Genomic DNA, 20,228 nt, shown 5'->3' on the forward strand with positions numbered 1-20,228 from the left:
TATTCCTTTCTAAATTTAGAAAAAGTTTCTGAATCAAAAATAAAAACAAAGAAGGGATGGATGGTATCATTGGCCTGGTACCAGCATTCCACCAGGATTATTTTAAAAATACATGTAGTGACATAGCAAAAACAAAAACATTGTAGTTCTTAAAAATATTATTTAATTTTTTCCCTTTATATTCCTATGTTGAACTTTAAAATTTGGATGTGTATTGGTTCCTTCTGGTAAAATAGGCACGACTTTGACATTGTAGGATCTACATATATAAGGAAGATTTCTTGTAAATGGTGAAGTGGTTCTTGAAATGTATTTTTTTTTATTACATGCACACCTACCCAGTCCCCCCCCCCCCCAGTTATCTTTCCTAATTAATTGGACACCGATGGCACCGATACCAGTACCAATGGGTAGACAAAAATTGTTGTCTTCTCTTTGAAAAGGGTGAGGCACTATATTTTCACAATTTTGATTTTCCTTCATTTATAGATACATGTCTTAAATTTATGCCAAGTTTCGTCGAAATTAGCCAATTGGTTCTTGAGAAAAAGACAAAAATGTGAACTGTTTACAGACGGATAAACAGACTGACGAACAAAGACGATCAGAAAAGTTTGATAATAATAAAAATTTAGTATTTTTCACCTGAAGTAATTTAGTTATTTTATGATTCTTTACTAAAACTCATTACTTACAATGCCAAATATACATTAATTCTAACAGTTTGATCTTTGGGATCTGCGGGTCAGTGTTCTGGGGCCACATCCACTGCCTTTTGAAGTTAGACATGCAAACGAGTCCATATGAACAATTTGCTTACACAAATATACCTCCTTGTCGTGACATTCATGTACTGTCATAAAAAGTATAATTCGTACCATAGGTCTGGAGGATCCTTAATTACATAGAATTCATCAAACAATCAGTTAATCAACACTTTCCAAGACCATTTTGGTTAAAAAATACCTCCCTATGTTATTCAGCTTATGTATGATGAAAAAAAAAGAAGAATTTTTAACAGATTCAACTTCAGATTTTTTATTCTTACAAAAAATAATATCTCTCTTTTTCAGGATATAACAAAGCATAGATTATAATCATCTGCCTAATATGTAGACATATCAAATATTAAGCTACCTAAATGAACATCTAAAAGTATTACATGTACCAGTACATGTATCACCAATTCTACTCAATATGACAGCTCGTACTAGACTTTCTTATACATCTAGCTTATACATGCATGTAAAAATGAACTAGTTTTGAAATTGCATATCATTTTACCAAATACATTGACACATATCAATTAATATAAAAGTGAAGAGAGAGGGAAATGTGCCTCTGATTGAAAAGATTAAGAAAAGCAATATATATGGCACTCATGCATTGATATGAAAATTGTGTTGTCCCTCCAACCCCCCCCCCCCTCCAGCAATCATTTAAAGACTTTGAGTTACATCATAACTCATAAAACCAAATTTAAATAAGATTTAAATTGCTAAAACATAAAAAATAATCCTGAATGGGATAAAACATCAAGTCAACAAAAAAGGCTCAATAAGTTATCGCACCAAGAGATTGCTAAAGAAAGCAACATATCCATCACAATTACTCGCACAGGATCAACCATCTCCAAGAAAGACAACTGTGTAAATCATTTGGTTCTGTACAAAAACACATCAACAACTGTCAGACAGACAGGCACAATGTCAGATTGTTAAATACAGAATTCTCCAGCCATATAAAAAAAAGTCAGACCTCAAGCCATTTAAAACAATGTCAGACTTTAAATACAAAATTCTCAAGCCATTTGAAACATTTTCAGCCTTTTAAATAAAGATTTCTCGAGCCATCTGAAATAATGTCATGTTAAATAAAGATTTCTCGAACCATTTGAAACAATGTCAGATTGTTAAATAAAGATTTCTTGAGCCATTCATATATGTAAGAATGTTTCTAACATTCACCATCTGATAAAAATTTGATAACAAGAACGCAGTGAGCAAATTAAACAAAACACAAATCAACACATAAAAATCTACAACTACCAGTACAACAGGTTTGTATTATATAACAGTTACATAACAGTTCTAGACATGATAGACAGGTTTTGTAAGCATGTTGGGGAATCATTTTGTGACAAAAAATGAAGACAGTGAAATATTAGTAATTCTCAATACACACAGCTGGACAACTTTCTACACATTATAAACAATGGCCACACACACACACACACACACAAAAGAAAGCATCATGATCGCCAACTGTCCTGTACTTCATTAAATCTCACAAAAAGAAAAACAAATTGTAACATAGGCTAACAATGTTGAACATTGAGGTATCATTTCTTTTCAGGGTTGGTTTCTTTCTAGCAGTGTGTCATCAATACCCGGTAATCATATGACTACCAGGTTCTCTTTCGCACCCCCCCGTCCCCAATTTCTCGGAAGAGAGTTTATATATAAGCAGGGTTGGATAAGATCTGTTTAACCACCTTAAATGGTTTCTTTTTCAGGTGCACCTTAAACTTACTTATATTCATTTTGTTTCATTTTAACATGCATAGTGAAAAGAAAAATATCTTTGCATTAAAACACACAGCCAAATCTGCATGAACTTAACCAAAGTTTATGGGAGACTGGCCATTGATTCCCAAAGATGAAACAAATATGGATTTGAAAGGGCATGCCAATTGCAAATGTATTTCTTTGTATATAGATAAACAATAATCCAAACTTTTATTGTAGTTTTCATCCGTGTTGGCAAATTTTGATTGAGGCCGGCTCTGTGGACTGACTCATATCCTGGGGAAGGGGTCCCCACCCTGTATATAATTGTCTACCAAACTACTGCTCTGTTCCCTCTGTCTATTATATATCCCCATCATTTTGTAACAAGGAAAGAGTACACAAATACCACAGACAAGTCATTCATTAAAACTACGGTACGCTTCTTAAAAAATCACCGTCAAAAAAAACAAAGACACCAACAAATCATGTCTAAAAATCAAACTGTAGCAAAACATGAGCACTCTCTATCAAAATGGAATGTAAAATTTTTTTTTAAAAATTGTGTTTATATGTTCACACAGGTAACAGATAAAAATATATGAACAAAGGTTTGGGTTTCCTTCTATACATTTTTTACTCCATTTTAGAGGAGAAAATTGTACAACAATCTAAGGAGAAGTGTTTAGACTCTATGAAAGACAGGCAAAATTTTCTCAGCTTTATCATCAATAGAGTTGTTTTCAGGCATTTCAACCATGATGATGAGAAATATTTGGCAGTGATACAGTTGAGAAAATAAAGCATTCTGATTGGATGCTGTCATTAACACGACATAACCATCTGTCCAGTTCCCTTGAAGCCTGAATTCTCAGGTTTGTCAACTCAAGTCTATTATAACAGGAAGTCATTCCAATGACTTATATAAATTTCTGTAAAAACGATGGCAGTATTGGTGGATGAGGGATGGCCAGCCATTTTGTGGTTACTGCTTCCAAAGGTCTCAGGAGTTCCGAGGGTTGTCGGACAAAAGATCAAAATTCCCTTTAGCCGCTGCTGCTCTTATTCTTCTCATCAGGTCAGTAAATGATATCCTTTCACTAAGATTTATCTATCAAATTAAGAAAAACCATGGTGACTAGGTGTCTTTTAACAAATACTTCCACAGATACTTGATATGCCATATGTAAAATTGATTATAAATCCACAATAAAATATCTTTTCATCTGATTTTAACATGGAAATCCACAATGTCATCCACATAAAATGTACAAATATGAAGGTACGGTATATTAAAAAACATGCATGAAAACATATTGTTATAAATGAGTTTGTTGGGTTTTTTTTTTAAACAATGAATTAACTTATTAAAAAAGAAGAGTTTTCATTGTAAAAACACTAACCCTGAAGCAGGCCTTAAGAAAAGCCAACAGTGTAGCCTGTTTGATTTTTCCTTCCTCAGAACTAAATGGACAACACCCAGATTTCACCTGAAATTAGACAATCAAGTAAAGAACACTCTCTATTTTCAGCAGACTTTGGATTTTCCACAATACTGCAGTTTCTTAACACTGTAAAAACAATAATATAGTAATGGGTAAAAAGATGAAAATGTGATACAATATTTATCTATTGAGTAATCCCAAAGAGACGTTTTCTTATACTGGTCATAAGGGACTGAGACTGACTGTCCATGTAGTATAACTAGTTTTACCTTGTCCCACAGACTTTCCCTGGTGTCATGGCGATGGTTGTACCAAATCTGGTGACCCGTTAACAAGTGGACCATGACACATGCTGCACCCCAGCAATCACTGTTTTGGGTCAGTGATACACCTGTCAGCAACTGAAATTAAACAACAAACTTTGCAGCAATCTTAACTTCTTCTGTATACTGGGTTATTTTCGCCTAGTGTGATTTTCGTTCTTCTACACTTGCAAATAGATTTGCCCCATATTGAATTCACCCAGACCCAGCTGTGTTTAAAAAGAAGTTATTGAGGACATCAGAATTCGCCCAGTCTTAAAATCGCCCGCTGATGAGGGCGAAAGGGGCGAATATAAAACGGGGGCAAATATTTCCCTGTATATTATTTGATGAAAAGACAGTTTTCCTAAAAATCTTGTGGCAGTCATATCTATTGAAGGACCAGAATTGGGAGTAAGGATATATTTTGCTATGGAGTCAGGGTCTGTCTTACCTCTGGGGGACCAGTCTTGGAGGGAGGGGCTGTTAGGTTTACCACAGACAAATCTCTCCTACCTCTAGGGAGGCAGACATGGGGGTAAAGACTGTTTGGTATAACACAAACAAATCTGTCTTACAACTGAAGGGACCAGACTTGGGGTAGGGGTTGATTGATATAATACTGATGAGTCAGTCTTACCTCTGGGGGGACCAGATTTGAGGGGGAGGGAATGATTGGTGTAATACAGGTACAGACAAGTCAGTCTTACCTCTGGGGGGACCAGATTTGGGGGGAGGGACTGTTTGGTGTATCCTTCATCATAGTTTCCATCATCAGTCACAGACAGTGTCAGGTTGCTCAAGATCAATCGCTTGTTCAGACTGTCCAGTAAAATGTTCCCCACTGAAACAGAGGAAGAGTATCATAAAACATAATCCATGAATCTTGACAAAAACTTTAACTTCTAAAGCTGAGCAAGAGTATCAATGGACAAGAAAGGTAGGCACTAAAACAGCCATGAAAGCCTATTGTGGTCCATCTTTCTTGACAACAACTTAAATTTCAATTGATCTTATTATATATCAATACAAAGATCCCCCACCTACAAAATTGATGCAGCTTTTATTGTAGAAAAGAAGTACGAGTCCTTTACTTACGGGACCAGTAGAGGTAAATAATTCCATGGGAATGAAGGAAATCCACCGCATCCAGGACATCCATCATCATCTGTAGGACCATAATCGGATCAAACAACATCCGATGCTGGAGCTCCGCCTCCAAGGTGTTTCCTGGAAAAATCCAAAACTTAATATCAAACACGACACTCTTCTTACCATCCCAACAATTCCACATGAATAGGAGGAGAGGAAGAGAGATACCGAATTTATATTTGAATATTGTGGTATGATCTTTGCAGATCATTTAATCAAATTAATCCTTAAAGTCAATTATTTAGATATGACAGAAAAAAACATTGCAATAAAATATACATACTTTAAGAACAAAATGGATAATTTTTGCCTCTTCCAGATATTTATTGTAAAAATGTAGGACAAGAGAAATAGGGAGATAAATGAAGTGAATACATGAAGTCTGACCTGGTATGTATTGAAGACAGATGTTGATGTGATTTGGGTACTTTGTGATCCAATAGTGGCGGATCAAATTGGGGTGTTCCAAATTCCGCAGTTTCTCAAAAATCTTAGTAATATCAAAGTCTGACTCATCATTGCTGATCTGAAATGGCAACACAGAAAGTAAATTTCAAAATAAACACACCAAAACTTTTGAATATAATCTTACACATAAGTTTCAGACCAAAATACTTTCAAGTTCATCAATATTAACATCGGTTGACAAGCACAGATAAATAATCTAACGGTGATAAGAACATTAAAATATTAATCAATTGTGCAAGTAATGGTTCTAATCAACAAGAAATGGGACCTTTAGAAATGTTTATTGGATAAAAATTATTTTACAATATTGTTTTCTTTTCCAACTGAAGATATAGCATTCTACTCAGTCTCAGTACTGAAGATGTACCCAGTATGCAACACAGATATGGATTTTAAAATATAAAATTTCATTATTTGATTTCTATAACGAGTTCAAGTTCACAATGTTATATGGTGACGTGGGAATTTAAGACAGACCTGTTTGATTACATAGAACTGGTCAGTGAGGGAGACCTCGGAATCAAAGGAGGTCAAAATGGGCTTGGTCTCTGCTACCAGCATGACATTTCCAAAGTGACCAGGCTGTTCAATCCGACATGTCACTTCAAGACTTGTAGATTCCATGTGGTGATGAGTTGCGTTTAGCTGGAAGATGAAGTCAGAGTATTGGTTTATCAACAAAACCAAAAAGCTTCACAACAAAAACTTGAAATTCAATTGATTTTGATAATCTAAGTAAAAAGTACACCAATTTTCTGCGATTTTTCAAGATCAATCACAATTAAATATTAAAACTTGGAGTCTGAAAATTAAAGAATTTGAGCAAATTGAAAACACTACCCCAAATATTCCTCCAGTTCTGTTGCGACCTTGACATACCTTGATGAAGCTCTCAATGTCGTCATTGGGGAATATATCCTCTTCACAGACGGGGGTGTCAAACGCCTGCTTGATCCAATAAAACACCATGAAGCTCGTTACCTCTTCCTCCTCCGAGTACCTGCGTCAGCAAATCAAAAATTAACAACCTCATGAATATGCATGGGAAAAAAACCCCCACAGAAACAGATGTCACAGAAAATCAGTCATAATTTTAAATATAATGTTTCACCATTACAGTACCTGCATCAGCAAATCAAAAATTAACAACCTCATGAATATGCATGGCAAAAAAAACCCCCCACATAAACAGAATGTCACAGAAAATCAGTCACATTTTTATATTTAATGTATCAAGAGCTAAAACTCATGATAGTAGTTTTAATTAAAACAATTTTCTGGTAGAGACATATATATGGGATTCCATTTAGCTATGGCTAGCGAGTAAATACTTTAGTAATTAAAAAATACATCTTTATATTCCCTAATCTGACTTCAATCATCAAAATCCCAATTCCTAGGGAAAGGAAGGGACATGTGAGGTGTATCTTACCCTCTAAGGAGGTAGCACCATGGCACAGGGCATCGCATAGGTGGTTCCTCACAGTTCCTGGCATGTTGGAACAGACTCTGACACAGACTCTGGACATCCGTAGAGTTGTGAATATCCAGGAAACCGTCCAAGGTATGCTGGAGACCAATCATGGCAGCCTTCATCTAAATGTCAGGGAAATAACAATGTGTAGCTCATAATGTCCAGGAAATATCAGTGTGTGGCTTGTAATGTCCAGGAAATAAGAGTGTGGCTTATAATGTCAGGGAAATAACAGTGTGTAGCTTATATCTCTCAGAATCATCAGCAGACACTGATGTATTGTAGACATTAAGATAAGCGTCAGAGTGACTAAAATTTGTAAGTGGCTATAAACAAAAATATGTCTGTCTTGAAGGAAAAATTCAACAGTGTATTGAATTTTGAAACAAGCATTATAAAATCAGTCCCCCATTTCTTCTTTTACATAAAGCACAAGGAAAAGATCTAAAAAGTACATATTTCTATTATTCTTTAAGAAGTGCCCTTTGTTAGAATTAAAAATTATAGGTATGTAGAGATGCTACTTTTTTATTTTACTGGTACTTATTGGGGATGTTCTGTACGTAAAACTGTGGTACATGCATGTTTAATGTTCATTCAGCATTCAAGGGCTCCTTGCATGATAAACAATATATATTAATAATTTTTATAAATATAGACTCGACATACCATCTGACACTTGCGTACTGAGCAGTCCTTGTCTTTACATTGTGATGCGAATTCTACACAGGAAACACTGACCATGGAGCCTTCTGTAAAGTTTAACAGTATCAAGCCACAAATTAGTAAATTCAAATGTAACAAGTTATGTAACAATTCACACGATTCCACATATCAGGTGCTATCTATATAAAAGTGTTGTTTGTTATAAATGTACTATGTCTAAATAGTTAAACAGTATTGCTGTAGGCTCCTGCACTATGTATCAAACACTGACTACTATTTCGGCATAGTACATGCACAACACAGCACTAGTTATTATGTTGACTGGTGTACCATGCTAAACAGCTGTATTTGACTGCTGTCTTGTCCCTAGAAGTAATTCCCAAAAAAGCAAGGCATTTGCTATTGCATAATGTTTGACTGATAATTTATTCAACGAGTTACAGGACTTTAAAAAAAAATTAACAAACTTTACTGTTCCTTCCAAGAAATGGGGCAGCATTCAGACCTTTAAACCAGATGTTACACATTTACTGGAAAGTGCCCACAGATATATTGGTTTTTATATGAAGTGGAACTTAACAAAATGATGACATGCAATAATTTATAGCTATATATATGCCGCTTTTAACACTGTTTTTGCGATGTTGGAAACCTTACCCAAATTTTGTCACTGTGATGATCTGTATGAACAATAACACTGTGATGAATGCCGGTACTGTAACTTTTATGTAAGGAGAAATAAATTTTTTTTATGCACATTTATAAACGATTAATGTAATTGCAACCCTGCACATGACCGCGGGAAAAGTAGTCGAGAGAGAAAAGCATGGGGGAATAAGAATGACAGCAAGTTTATTTTATTTTTTTGATGTTGACAAAAAAATTACTTCTTCATAACTTTCTTTAGAAAAGAATAAATATTATAAAAAAATTTTAATTCATACCCGATCAGACAATAAATACAGAACATCAATATTACCCATTTCGGGGCACCTCTACTCAAAACATTTGTCGTGTCTCTGTTTTTTACTTTCTTTTATATATATTGTTAGCCTGTAACCAGCATGCTGACCACGCTTTCGCATCTACCTCTTGTTTACATATTGAATAGGCTTGCAACATCACACGATCAGGTGAAAATGAATATTTCAAACTAAGGCATAAATAATTTACAAACCAGGTTGCATGTAGAGAAAAATAAATGTATTTGAAAAAGTTTCTAACTTATGTAGATCATCAAAGTTTGGGTTGGATTTCCAACGTGGCAAAAAATAGCTTACAAAATGGTATATATTTACATTTTCAACTGTCTTTGTCAAGGGCATGTCTTATAGCATAACCAAGAAACGGTATTGGCTGTGCTGCTTAATAATACATATCATGTGCTACATTAAAAAATTGTGGTTTTATCGATAAAATGTACAAATTGGAAAAAATATAAATATAAGTATTAAGGAATCATTCTTTGAATATTATGAGGTGATAATTTCGGTCAGAGCGTGGTCAAATCTATCATACTGCCCTTCGGGCTTTAACAGATTTGACCACGCCCCAACCAAAATTATCACCTCATAATACTCAAAGACTGAATCCTTATTCCTTAAATATAGCTCAAAGAAAGCAAGCCCTACCTGTATAAATAGGAACAGGACAAGAGGGCGGTGTGCCGCTGTAAACTCGTAACAGATTCTGCAGATTATCCACATCAAAATCAAAAATTTCGGGGTTCTTTAAAAAAGCACTAACAATGTTGGAAAATCCATAACTAGAATGACCAGTAGAGGGGGCCGGCCTGCTCCTGGGGGCCTCGGGACTGGGGGGAACATGGTCCGGAATTTTAAAATCAGCGGACCCTGGCCCCGATATAGGGCCATGATCTTTACAACACTGTTGCAGAATTTCTGTCAATTTTTCCCTTGGAATACCGGGTGATATTAAATGGAGGACTTGATCAATGTTTGGGGTCTTTGGTTCTAAGATATTAAAGTTTGGTAGCTGAAAAGAGCTATCTGAGCTAGGAAGGTCATCAGGGCCCTTTTTCTGACTTTCATCGCTGCACGGCACTTCTGTGTTTGACTCAGTTGTCTTTGTTTCACTTTTTGAGGTACATCTTCGAGTTTCTTCCTCCTCCCTTGGCAATGAATTATGGGTCATGCTGTTGGGGGCGTCGGCCATGGAACTTTCACTGACGACAGAATTGTCCATGATACTAAGAATGGGTAGCAGGCCCTGTGTCTCCTCGATAGAGGGCTGGTTCAGTAATGAGGTCACTACTGCTGGGATCAGGTTCTGACTGACTCCACTCTCTTCTTCCCTTTCATCATCCTCGTCGTCATCTTCATCATCAGAAACAAACCTGAAGCATTTGGTCAAAATTCTTTCATAAAATCTATATTGTTGGGTACAGAATTCCACTATGCATAATTCTCACAATTTTCTCAGTTTTTTTCACAATTAAATTTGTAAATACTTTGTCTTTGATTCTTGACTTGGTTTCATCATGAACACTTCTGTACATTTAATGAAACACAAGTCAAATACAATTCAAATTTCAAATAGTTTTGATTTCTTTCAGAGTCCATACATTTCTACAAATTTTTTATTACATGTATAACTTAATTGCCAGGTATTTTATCAGCAGGCTTTGTCAAAGGATTTCAGTGACTGCATAAAAATTATTCTAGAATCCAAAATAATGTTAGAATTAATCAATATTCATTGTTCGATTATTACCCCCCCCCCCCCCTTAATTTCCTGTTCACTAAGTGACAATTATTTAATTAATAAAAAATGATATAGTACTGGCCACGATTATATAAAGGGAGCGGGATGCATAATTGTTATGTTAAAGTAAACAAAGATTGATTTATAGAAAAGAGTGTGAACTAAATCATAATATGCTAAACCTTTGAGGTTTATATTAGAGTGAAATTTTGGTTCGAATATTAAACAAGGTAAAAAAAAAACCCATTTCTATGAACTAGTATAATATATAAAATTGTACATACAGTATTAATTAATTTAGAAAACAGATTTCCCCCTAGTTTAATTGCCTTATGTTCCTATCCCTTTAGTTTAAGGTGTGTTTAGAATGTGTGTGCTATAATGGATTCTGTTTCAACAGTTCCTGTTTGCTTTAAAAATATTACCCAAAATGTGAAGAATTAGCATTGTTTCACAAGACAGCTAATTGTTTTTACATAATGAAAAAAAAGAAGAAAAAAGAATTCTTACCAACTAAACTTCAATTCTCTATATAAAATCCACGAATGTCGCCATTACATTCACTAAATATTTCTGTATCCGATTCCAACTAGTTCCCGTTTAATTTTTTATCCATAAACGTCCGAAAGTGAAAGTAGAATAAATGGATTTTTTAAAATCAAGTTAAAATTAAAATTTATTATAAAACAAACATCTGCATAAAATCGAATTTATGTTTTGAAACCTACAGACTGTATATATCAAAGCCTAATTTTTAAAAATTTATCATTGTTAATCCACTTGCATTTTTGTCTACTTTCGTTTTCATTCGTGGTGGATCTAACTTTAATACAAGATGCAAGTGTTCTTGGTTAACATTAGACTTTAATTTTGATACGTTCTACAGAACTTGTGAATCATACAGAATTCTAATTTTTGACCTATACTTAATTGATAGTTTGGTAAATATAGATCCAATCTCTAATTTCCTGGATCCGGCATATCTTTATAGCACATATAACCCCATAAATAGTAACATTCTGAAGGCATTTGAGCTCATTAACTAAAACTTCACATAAACAATTATAATACCATTCTTTAAATATAAATATTTAAGTATTGAACACAACATCCTTCATAGAGAGTAACATTCTAAATTAAAACTGGTTCTAATTACCAAAAATATTTATTATAACAGTGATCTTTATTGCTTTTCACAAAAAAACCGAATTGTTTACAAACCAGTCATAAATAAATACAGGTTCAGCCAACCTCCATTGTAAATAGCTCTACAAAACTGAAAAGCAGAATTCAGTTTTTCCTCATCTGTGAAGTTCTTCTAGGAAGCCCATTGCAGTTTTTAATTCAATTATTTATGTTACCTTGCGTATTACCTCATAGATGTCTGACATTAACTGTTATTTAATTGATTTTCAATGTCGATTCTTTATCAATCTATCAATTATCAGAATTAGATCTTTTACGCTCATGTATTTTGATATGCATGTAGCTTTGACAATATTATCAGTCAAAATACTGAAGCAAAAAATAACCAAATTCTAATTTATAAATAATTGGTAATATTGGTTTAGTAAAATTCCACATCCATTGTTTTCTTTAAAACATGTGTGGATTTGCATTGTTTTTTTTACTTCTATTTCCAACTATATAAGACTAGGAAACACAACTTAACTTTGTGTAGGAAAATTTCATTAGGGGAGATCCTTACCCATTGTCCACATTTCCTGAGGACTGATCCACTCTTCCCATAGACAGTCCGTTACCCTGCTGTACTCCACCCCCTTTCCGAACGAGTCTCACCGAGTTCTTGTCACCCTCGTACATAAGAGACAGTCCTGAACCCCTGGTCTCTTCAACTTTTCTTGCCAGTACTTCTAGAAGGGGTCTTTTCAGCTCAATACCCTTACCATCCCCATTCTGTTCACAGCTCTCCCCATTCTGCCGACACATTTCCCCATTTTTCTGAAAGATTTCCCCTTTCTGTTCACAGATTCCCCCATTCAGCTGATATAGTTCTCCTTTCTGGTCACAGATATCCCCATTTAGCTTACAGATTTCCCCTTTCTGTTCACAGATTTCCCCATTTAGCTGACAGATTTTCCCTTTCTGTTCACAGATTCCCCCATTCAGCTGACAGGTTTCCCCATTTTGCTCACAATGCCCCCCATTTTGTACACAGTTTCCTTCACTTTCCTGACTGTAGTTTGACATGGTCCCAGTGCTTGCCTGGGACTGAAGAGATGTGTTGCTCCCTGTGCCGTACCCACTCGACATCCTATACTCCTTCCTACGGCTCTCCGTAGACTTGTCATCTCTATTCTGAAGTAAATCATCTTGAAAACTCACAGATCTTTTGATTCCTGGCTTGTTTGTTTTAGAAATGACTGCAGTCAAAGGGCCTACAATGCTCTGGTTCTCCTCTCCTTCACCAACACTTCCATCACTGCTTTTCTCTGTCTTCTTCCCAGGACTCATGGATAGGGAATGTTCCCTTGGGACAACTTCAGGGGACTCCTCTGAGTGAACACTACTCTCCAAGTCTACATTTGAATTGGTGCTTGAACCACTAAGCACCACACCAGAGAGCACCGAATCACTCTTACTTCGTCCTGTGTCACTTTTCTTTATTTCACCGCCATTACACCCAGCTACCAGAAACACGTCATCTGTGTCCTCCACCTCAAATTCTTTTTCGTTTTTCGATGTTCGGAACTGATTTTGTCGTTTTTTGCCCTCCCCACTGATGCTTCGCTTGAGAGGTATTGGTGGTTCCTCGGAGCCATTCCCAAACAACTCGGCATCACTGACGGAGGACTTTCTGGAACCTCCTGGATCCATCATCATCTCATTTCTCAGCGTATCCCATTTTCACTATCAATAACAAAAAGAGTTCTGACATCTTTATTTCATTTCCTTGTGACCCATTTTCATTCATTTAAGAAAACCATTAACTGGTCATGCATAATCTTTTTTAAAAGGATCTACCAGACACTCTAAAGTTAAACATTTTTAAGCAATACATGAAAAAAGAATGAAACAAGTGAAAAGCTGTCAATGTGATAGCAAACCGGGTTTTCTTTTATGTGAACTTTATCCATAATCCATGTCAACCCATATCCAGTGAAATGGTGTACCCCTATATGCAATATTTTGCCAAAAAGTGACTAAGTTCAAAAGCTGGTATTTTTTTCATAAATTATCAGAAATCAAAATCCTAGCAAATGCACACCTCTGATATAACCTATGTACAATTGATCTGCAAAAGAACAACTTCCTATCTTGAAATCTGTAGGAGGAGTTATACATACAATGAGGGTACCCTATATGCAATATTTTGCCAAAAGTGATTAAGTTCAAAAGCTAGTATTTTTTTCATAAATTATCAGAAATCAAAATCCTAGCAATATGCACACCTCTGATATATGTACAATTGATCTGCAAAACAATAACATCCTATCTTGAAAACTGTAGGAGGAGTTATCCGTACAATGAGGGTACCCTATATGCAATATTTTGCCAAAAAATGACTAAGTTCAAAAGCTGGTATTTTTTTCATAATTATTGGAAATCAAAATCCTAGCAATATGCACACCTCTGATATATGTACTATTGATCTGTAAAAGAACAACTTCCTATCTTGAAATCTGTTGGAGGAGTTATCCGTACAATGAGGGTACCCTATATGCAATATTTTGCCAAAAAGTGACTAAGTTCAAAAGCTAGTATTTTTTCCATAAATTATCGGAAATCAAAATCCTACCAATATGCACACCTCTGATATATGTGCAATTGATCTCCAAAAGAACTGTAGGAGGAGTTATCCGTACAATGAGGGTACCCAATATGCAATATTTTGCCAAAATATGACTAAGTTCAAAAGCTGGTATTTTTTTCATAAATTTCATAAATCCTTCAGAAAACCCGGTTAAAAAAACTATGCCATTTACTGGTGATTTATTTCTTTCACCTTGATACACCTTATTTAAATATCAAAGGAATACACAATATCGAGTTTACTATAGCATCGAATCATGATTTTTTGAAGTATACAGTCTCATAACTGCAGCAGTGTTTTCATACAAATTGAGTAGCATGCTTTAGCACGTTATGAAAATTTGTATGCACACATCGCTCCAGTTATGAGACTGTATACTTCAAAAAATCATGATTTAATGCTTATATTTACATTTTTTAACTTCATACCTTGTCTGCAAATGTGATTTATACCTTAAAATTCCTGTCTTATCATAGGGGTAAGTTCATATTAATGGAAGAGCCACAGTAACAGCCGCAAGCCTGAACTTTGATATTCGCTTGTGACATTGCAGTTTAGAGTGTTCAACATTTGTGACATCATAATAAAACATGTCATTTTAACCTTTGAGTACCCTTTGTGCATTACAGTGTTATAACTGCCGTATCTTTCAACACACTTAACAAGCAAAAAATATGTGGAATGTAAATATATTATGAGTACATCTAAGAACAAACTCCAATACTGATCCAATACCTAAGACACCCAGATGTACCCATTATCAGCTTTCCAATAGCTTATATTACCTATATAGTCAAAAAGTCATTATATTGGATAGCTCACTTACCTTTATAATAGAATAAACGAAATTAGTGTATGCAAATTATCCTCGCCATTGAAACATGACTACTGTATTTGGATAAATGAATGGCTGTCACACAGATACTGGAATGCTACCATATTGTGTGAAAATAGTTGCAAAATACAATTTTTGTTACACAAGTTTGTATTAACCACATTACAAAGTTACACACATTTTAAATCAATTCTTCTTGAGATATACATTCATAGAATGAAATATGATCAGTATCAACTGGAAAAAAAACCCCTCCCCAACCTGTAGCCTGTATTCTTTTGTCAGCAATATTGATAAGATGTCACTTTGCCCATTAAACATGGTAAAAAGATAACAATGAAGCCCCTATGTTTGCTACTAATTTCACAAATCATTTGACTGTCTTCGATGTCATGCATAGTTATGTGGCAAGAAATATCAGATCTGCATTGATGCATGCCAGCCATTGATTAGGCTGTTAAAAGTAGAATCTCAAGTTCAATTGAGTTTAAAACATACTCAAATTTACAATACTGATAATTTAGTGTATAGAAATGAGTCAGAAAGAAGTCGCTTTTTGTTGGTTTAATCATAAAAAGGTGATAAAGTGTAAATTTTTTTGTTACCAATTTCAGCTACAATCTGGTACACGTACCTGGAGATTTTACTATAAGAACGAAGTGTTTAGTTGTTGCTATCAAGTTTGTGATACTATGAAGCGGGAACCTGTATAATGTAACACCATAAACAAAATATTATTGGAAGATATATATATATATACTAATTCATTGTACCACTCATCATGCCTTTGACATTTGGCATTGTGTCTTTTCAACTACACTAGCCATGCAGAATCTCCCTGACCATTGATCACAGGAGAACGTTATTAAAATGACCGAATTTTATCTCTTATGGCCAGCTACTGAACAGCAACTCTTGTAGACTGAAATTCCTGCACCAGCACTGTCCCTAAAACTTTTGCCTCCAACCCCCACCCCACCCCAAATAATGTCAGCTTTATTGATCAAGCTAAGGTAAAACTCTGCCAAGGTAATAAATTAATTACAATTGAAATTTTGTAACATTATTTTTGGAAACTGTAAGTTGTGTTTTTACATTCTTAGTGGTTTGGCTTTGGAGTTACAAATATTTTGACATAACTGTAAGTTTTCTTTACAATTGAACTGTTAACAGCTAGTTGACTATCTTCTCTGAACATTTGAAACAATGTTTCACAGGATATCATTTTACATGATCACAATTTATTCTCATGCACTTTATGCTTGGATATACAGTCAAACCTTGTTATATCGAACTAGATGGGATTTGTTAACAAGAAGCCCATGGGCCACATCGCTCACCTAAGGAACAATAGGTATGATAAAATCAGCTTAATGGAGTCATAATACAAACTATCTGAACAATGTACAATAATACATGTAGATCCTGTATAAATAAAAGCCATCCCCCCCCCTGGATATTCTTATGTTTATAAGCATTAGTCCCTTTTCTAACAGGATGATTTTATAGTCATATCATATGTTGAGTATTGCAGTTCTCAAAAAGATCCTTAACAATAGTTTATATAAGGGATATAAACCTACATCAAACTCTGAACCTTCTTGTGAGGCCAAAGAATTGTCCTGGGGCCAAAGTCTTAACAATTATAAAGAATCATCAAGCTAATTAGTTTCTGACGAGAAGATTTTTAAAGATTTTCTCTATGTATTCCTTTGTTAAACTTTGAGCCCCCCCCCCCCCCATTGTGGCCCAACACTACCCCTGGGGATCATGATTTTCACAACTTTATATCTACACTACCTGAGGATGCCTCCACACAAGTTTGAGCTTTCCTGGCTGATTAGTTTCTGAGAAGAAGATTTTTAAAGATTTACTCTATATATTCCTATGTTAAACTTTGACCCCCATTGTGGCCCCACCCTACCCCCGGGGGTCATGATTTTCACAACTTTGAATCTACACTACCTGAGGATGCTTCCACACAAGTTTCAGCTTTGTTGGCTGATTAGTTTCTGAGAAGAGGAGTTTTAAAGATTTACTCTATATATTCATATGTTAAACTTCAACCCCCCATTGTGGCCCCACACTTCCCAGGGCTCTACATTAACTTTTTTTCCTACTTGTCCATTCGGACAAATGACCAAGACATTTACTTGTCCGAACTTCAACTTTACTTATCCGAAAAATTTTCAATATTAAAGATCAAATATTGTCAACTTGAAAACTACAGTTCTGTATTACTAAAATAAAATCATTTATTGATTATTCTAGCTATTATTAATAACCTGACTTTTTAAATGGAAACTTAAAGTGTCTTTCCTATATGTACATGTATTTGTCCATATAACATTAAACATGATTTGTCAGCTGTAGCTTTGTCATGGCAAATTACAAGACATTTTAAATTTAGCATCAGGTTTAAAAATACATGTAACTGTTATATTGATTTCTCAGCTGTTTTTTAAACTAAACATGGAAAGTCATCATAGTCTATCAATGATGAATGAAACCTAAAATAAATTACATTTCTTTCCATAATCTTTTATCTTTGCTACCTTTTCTTCCTTTCTTTTTCTTAACGTATGTGTTTGATACTTTGTAAGAACTAAGAAAGTTGTTTGAAATTAGTGAACTTCAATCCCGATCAAGAGTATCTCAATTGCATTGCAATTTGATGTCTGGATCGAAATTCAAAATAACTAATCGATAAACTTACAACGATAAACTTATAACGAGACTACGGATAAACTTATCAGAAAACTTTTTTTCTTTTTTAGATGTTGGAGACTTCTTTACATAAAAAATGCACTTGTCCAGTTGGACAAGTGGCCAGCAATATTCACTTGTCCGCATATTTTTTTAACTGGTACCGGACAAACGTTAATGTCGAGCCCTGCTCCCCCCGGGGGTCATGATTTCCACAACTTTGAATCTACACTACCTGAGGATGCTTTCACACAAGTTTCAGCTTTCCTGGTTTTATGGTTCATGAGAAGAAGATTTTTGAAAATTTCTCAAAAATTTTCATAAATTCCTAATTATCTCCCTTTGCAAAAGAGCGTGGTCCTTAATTTTCACAACTTTGAATCCCCTTAGGCTAAGGATGCTTTGTGCCAAGTTTGGTTGAAATTGGCCCAGTGGTTCTTGAGAAGATGTTGAAAATGTGAAAAGTGTACAGACAGACAGACAGACAGACAGACGGACAACAGACAAAATGTGATCAGAATAGCTCACTTGAGCTTTCAGCTCAGGTGAGCTAAAAACTTCGAGACATCCAAGTATTCGAGATATCAAGGGTAAAATACTTATTAAAGTTTCGGTGTTTGGGACTTAAAAATCACTTCGACATAACCATAGCATTCGAGATATTGTTGTTTGAAATATTGAAGTTCAACTGTACTCAAATCTTGTATCAAACATAAAATAATCTATAAAGATAAATTATGGGCCTTGTTTATTAATCTAAACCAAATTTTGGCTTGGCTTGTCACAACTTAATAAGCATGATAAATGATGGCCTTCATCCTGAATTTCAAGCAAATCCATATTTCAGTGGAGATTACCAGTACATGTACCTGTTTGAATACAAATTTTTATGATTTCTAAACTTAATTGTAGAAAATTCATATAACAAGGAATGAATATTTTAAATAAATAGTAAAGATCAAGTATTTCCCATGGTTGTATTTTGAGGATATTTTAATAAAAAGAAATTACCTGCATGCATGGTAGTTTATATCAACACACATACACCACAACAATGTAATCTTCTTTTGATACAGTCTGAATTAAGATAGGAATGACAATGATAGCATTTTGCGCTGGATTGTGCAAATATTTTCTTAAAGTGCAGGAGGGGAATTCCCCCTCCCAAACCCACCCACGCAAGATCAATATCAAAATCGTTTCGACGCCCGTATGCATACAGTGCATGTTTTTTTTTTTTTTTTATAAAAGGGGGCCTACATCCTAAACATTAATCAATGCCATACACAAAAATAGCCCTTTTGCCTTAATGACCAAGTCAAAGTTTCACCAGAAAAGTGAAAACACAGTACAGTACCCAGGTGACGTACAGGTTTTAGCAACATCCTTGTCCAAAAAAAACCGAAATTTGGCATAAGTTAAGTAATAATTTTCTAATAGAATTCAATTAATATTTAAAACAAAAACATGACAAACCATATTTCCAGTGAAAATCAGCTGAAATCGCATCAAAACATTCCAACCAGTCAAAAATCTACATAAAATGTAAAACGTTTTTATGACCACGGTATCCACATAAAATCGTTATTAGTGTCTTTGGGACCGAAGCTTTGACCCCCCGCCCGCATTATCTCCTTTTCCTTTCAAATTAAGCTTGTTCTATTTTTTGTTTTATTCAGACATCATATTTTCTAGATTATATTCACAGAGTAAAAAAGGATACAAATAATGAATACATGATTTTTATTTTCACTCAAGTTAAAAGTCCTTTTATGAAGTAAATTTTGGGTATTTCCTTTAAAGATGGTTATTTTTGTTTTACTTTTTTTTTTTAGATAACAAGAGCAAGGCCAGTATGCCTGGTACTTTAGTCCAATATGTACCAGAGGTGGGAGGGGGAATGGGAGGGGTCAAGGACTCTTTTTAATTTGTTGGGGTAAGGCACCAACTCTGATTTGTATGTGGCCTTGTTATTTAAAGGTGTCCTTTTTATTTGATTCATTAGTTAAAAACAAAAAGAGAAATGGATATTGAGTTGGTTAAAAAATATCCAATATGTTGAGATTTGGCTGAGGATCCATTCCACTGGTTGTAACCGATATCTTTCTAATGATATTAACACACGCGGATCCAGAAAATTTTTGCAGGGAGGTCCGACAGTTAATCAAGTTTGT

The 20,228-nt window shown here is 34.8% G+C and overlaps 1 protein-coding gene across 2 annotated transcripts; it reads right to left on the minus strand.

The window, feature by feature from the left end:
* Nucleotides 1-1,022: 1,022 nt before the first annotated feature.
* On the minus strand, nt 1,023-19,611 carry LOC128184232 (uncharacterized). 2 transcript variants are annotated; one of them, XM_052853614.1, is made up of 14 exons: nt 19,531-19,564; nt 19,066-19,131; nt 12,447-13,609; nt 9,646-10,370; nt 8,018-8,100; nt 7,307-7,470; nt 6,754-6,874; nt 6,352-6,519; nt 5,794-5,932; nt 5,353-5,484; nt 4,965-5,098; nt 4,222-4,353; nt 3,911-3,997; nt 1,023-3,618 (listed from the first exon to the last, which is right to left on the minus strand). In XM_052853614.1, exons 3-14 carry the CDS (start codon nt 13,580-13,582, stop codon nt 3,511-3,513), a joined length of 3,129 nt encoding a protein of 1,042 aa, XP_052709574.1. In that variant the 5' UTR covers nt 13,583-13,609; nt 19,066-19,131; nt 19,531-19,564; the 3' UTR covers nt 1,023-3,510. The 2 variants fall into 2 exon arrangements, with proteins under 2 accessions (XP_052709574.1, XP_052709576.1); XM_052853616.1 differs by lacking the exon at nt 19,066-19,131 and having other exon boundaries at nt 19,531-19,611.
* Between the last annotated feature and the right edge of the window lie 617 nt (nt 19,612-20,228).

Source organism: Crassostrea angulata, chromosome 5 (genome assembly GCF_025612915.1).
Source record: "Crassostrea angulata isolate pt1a10 chromosome 5, ASM2561291v2, whole genome shotgun sequence".
In the NCBI taxonomy this organism is placed as follows: domain Eukaryota; kingdom Metazoa; phylum Mollusca; class Bivalvia; order Ostreida; family Ostreidae; genus Magallana; species Magallana angulata.

Excerpts from the sequence above, each read along its gene's own strand:
- LOC128184232 (XM_052853616.1), bottom strand. The coding sequence starts at position 13,582 with ATGATGATGGATCCAGGAGGTTCCAGAAAGTCCTCCGTCAGTGATGCC. Across the intron at positions 3,998-4,221 it reads GGGAAAGTCTGTGGGACAAG|GTGAAATCTGGGTGTTGTCC; the intron begins GTAAAACTAGTT and ends GTCTAATTTCAG. Across the intron at positions 3,619-3,910 it reads TTCTTAAGGCCTGCTTCAGG|ATAAATCTTAGTGAAAGGAT; the intron begins GTTAGTGTTTTT and ends TTAATTTGATAG.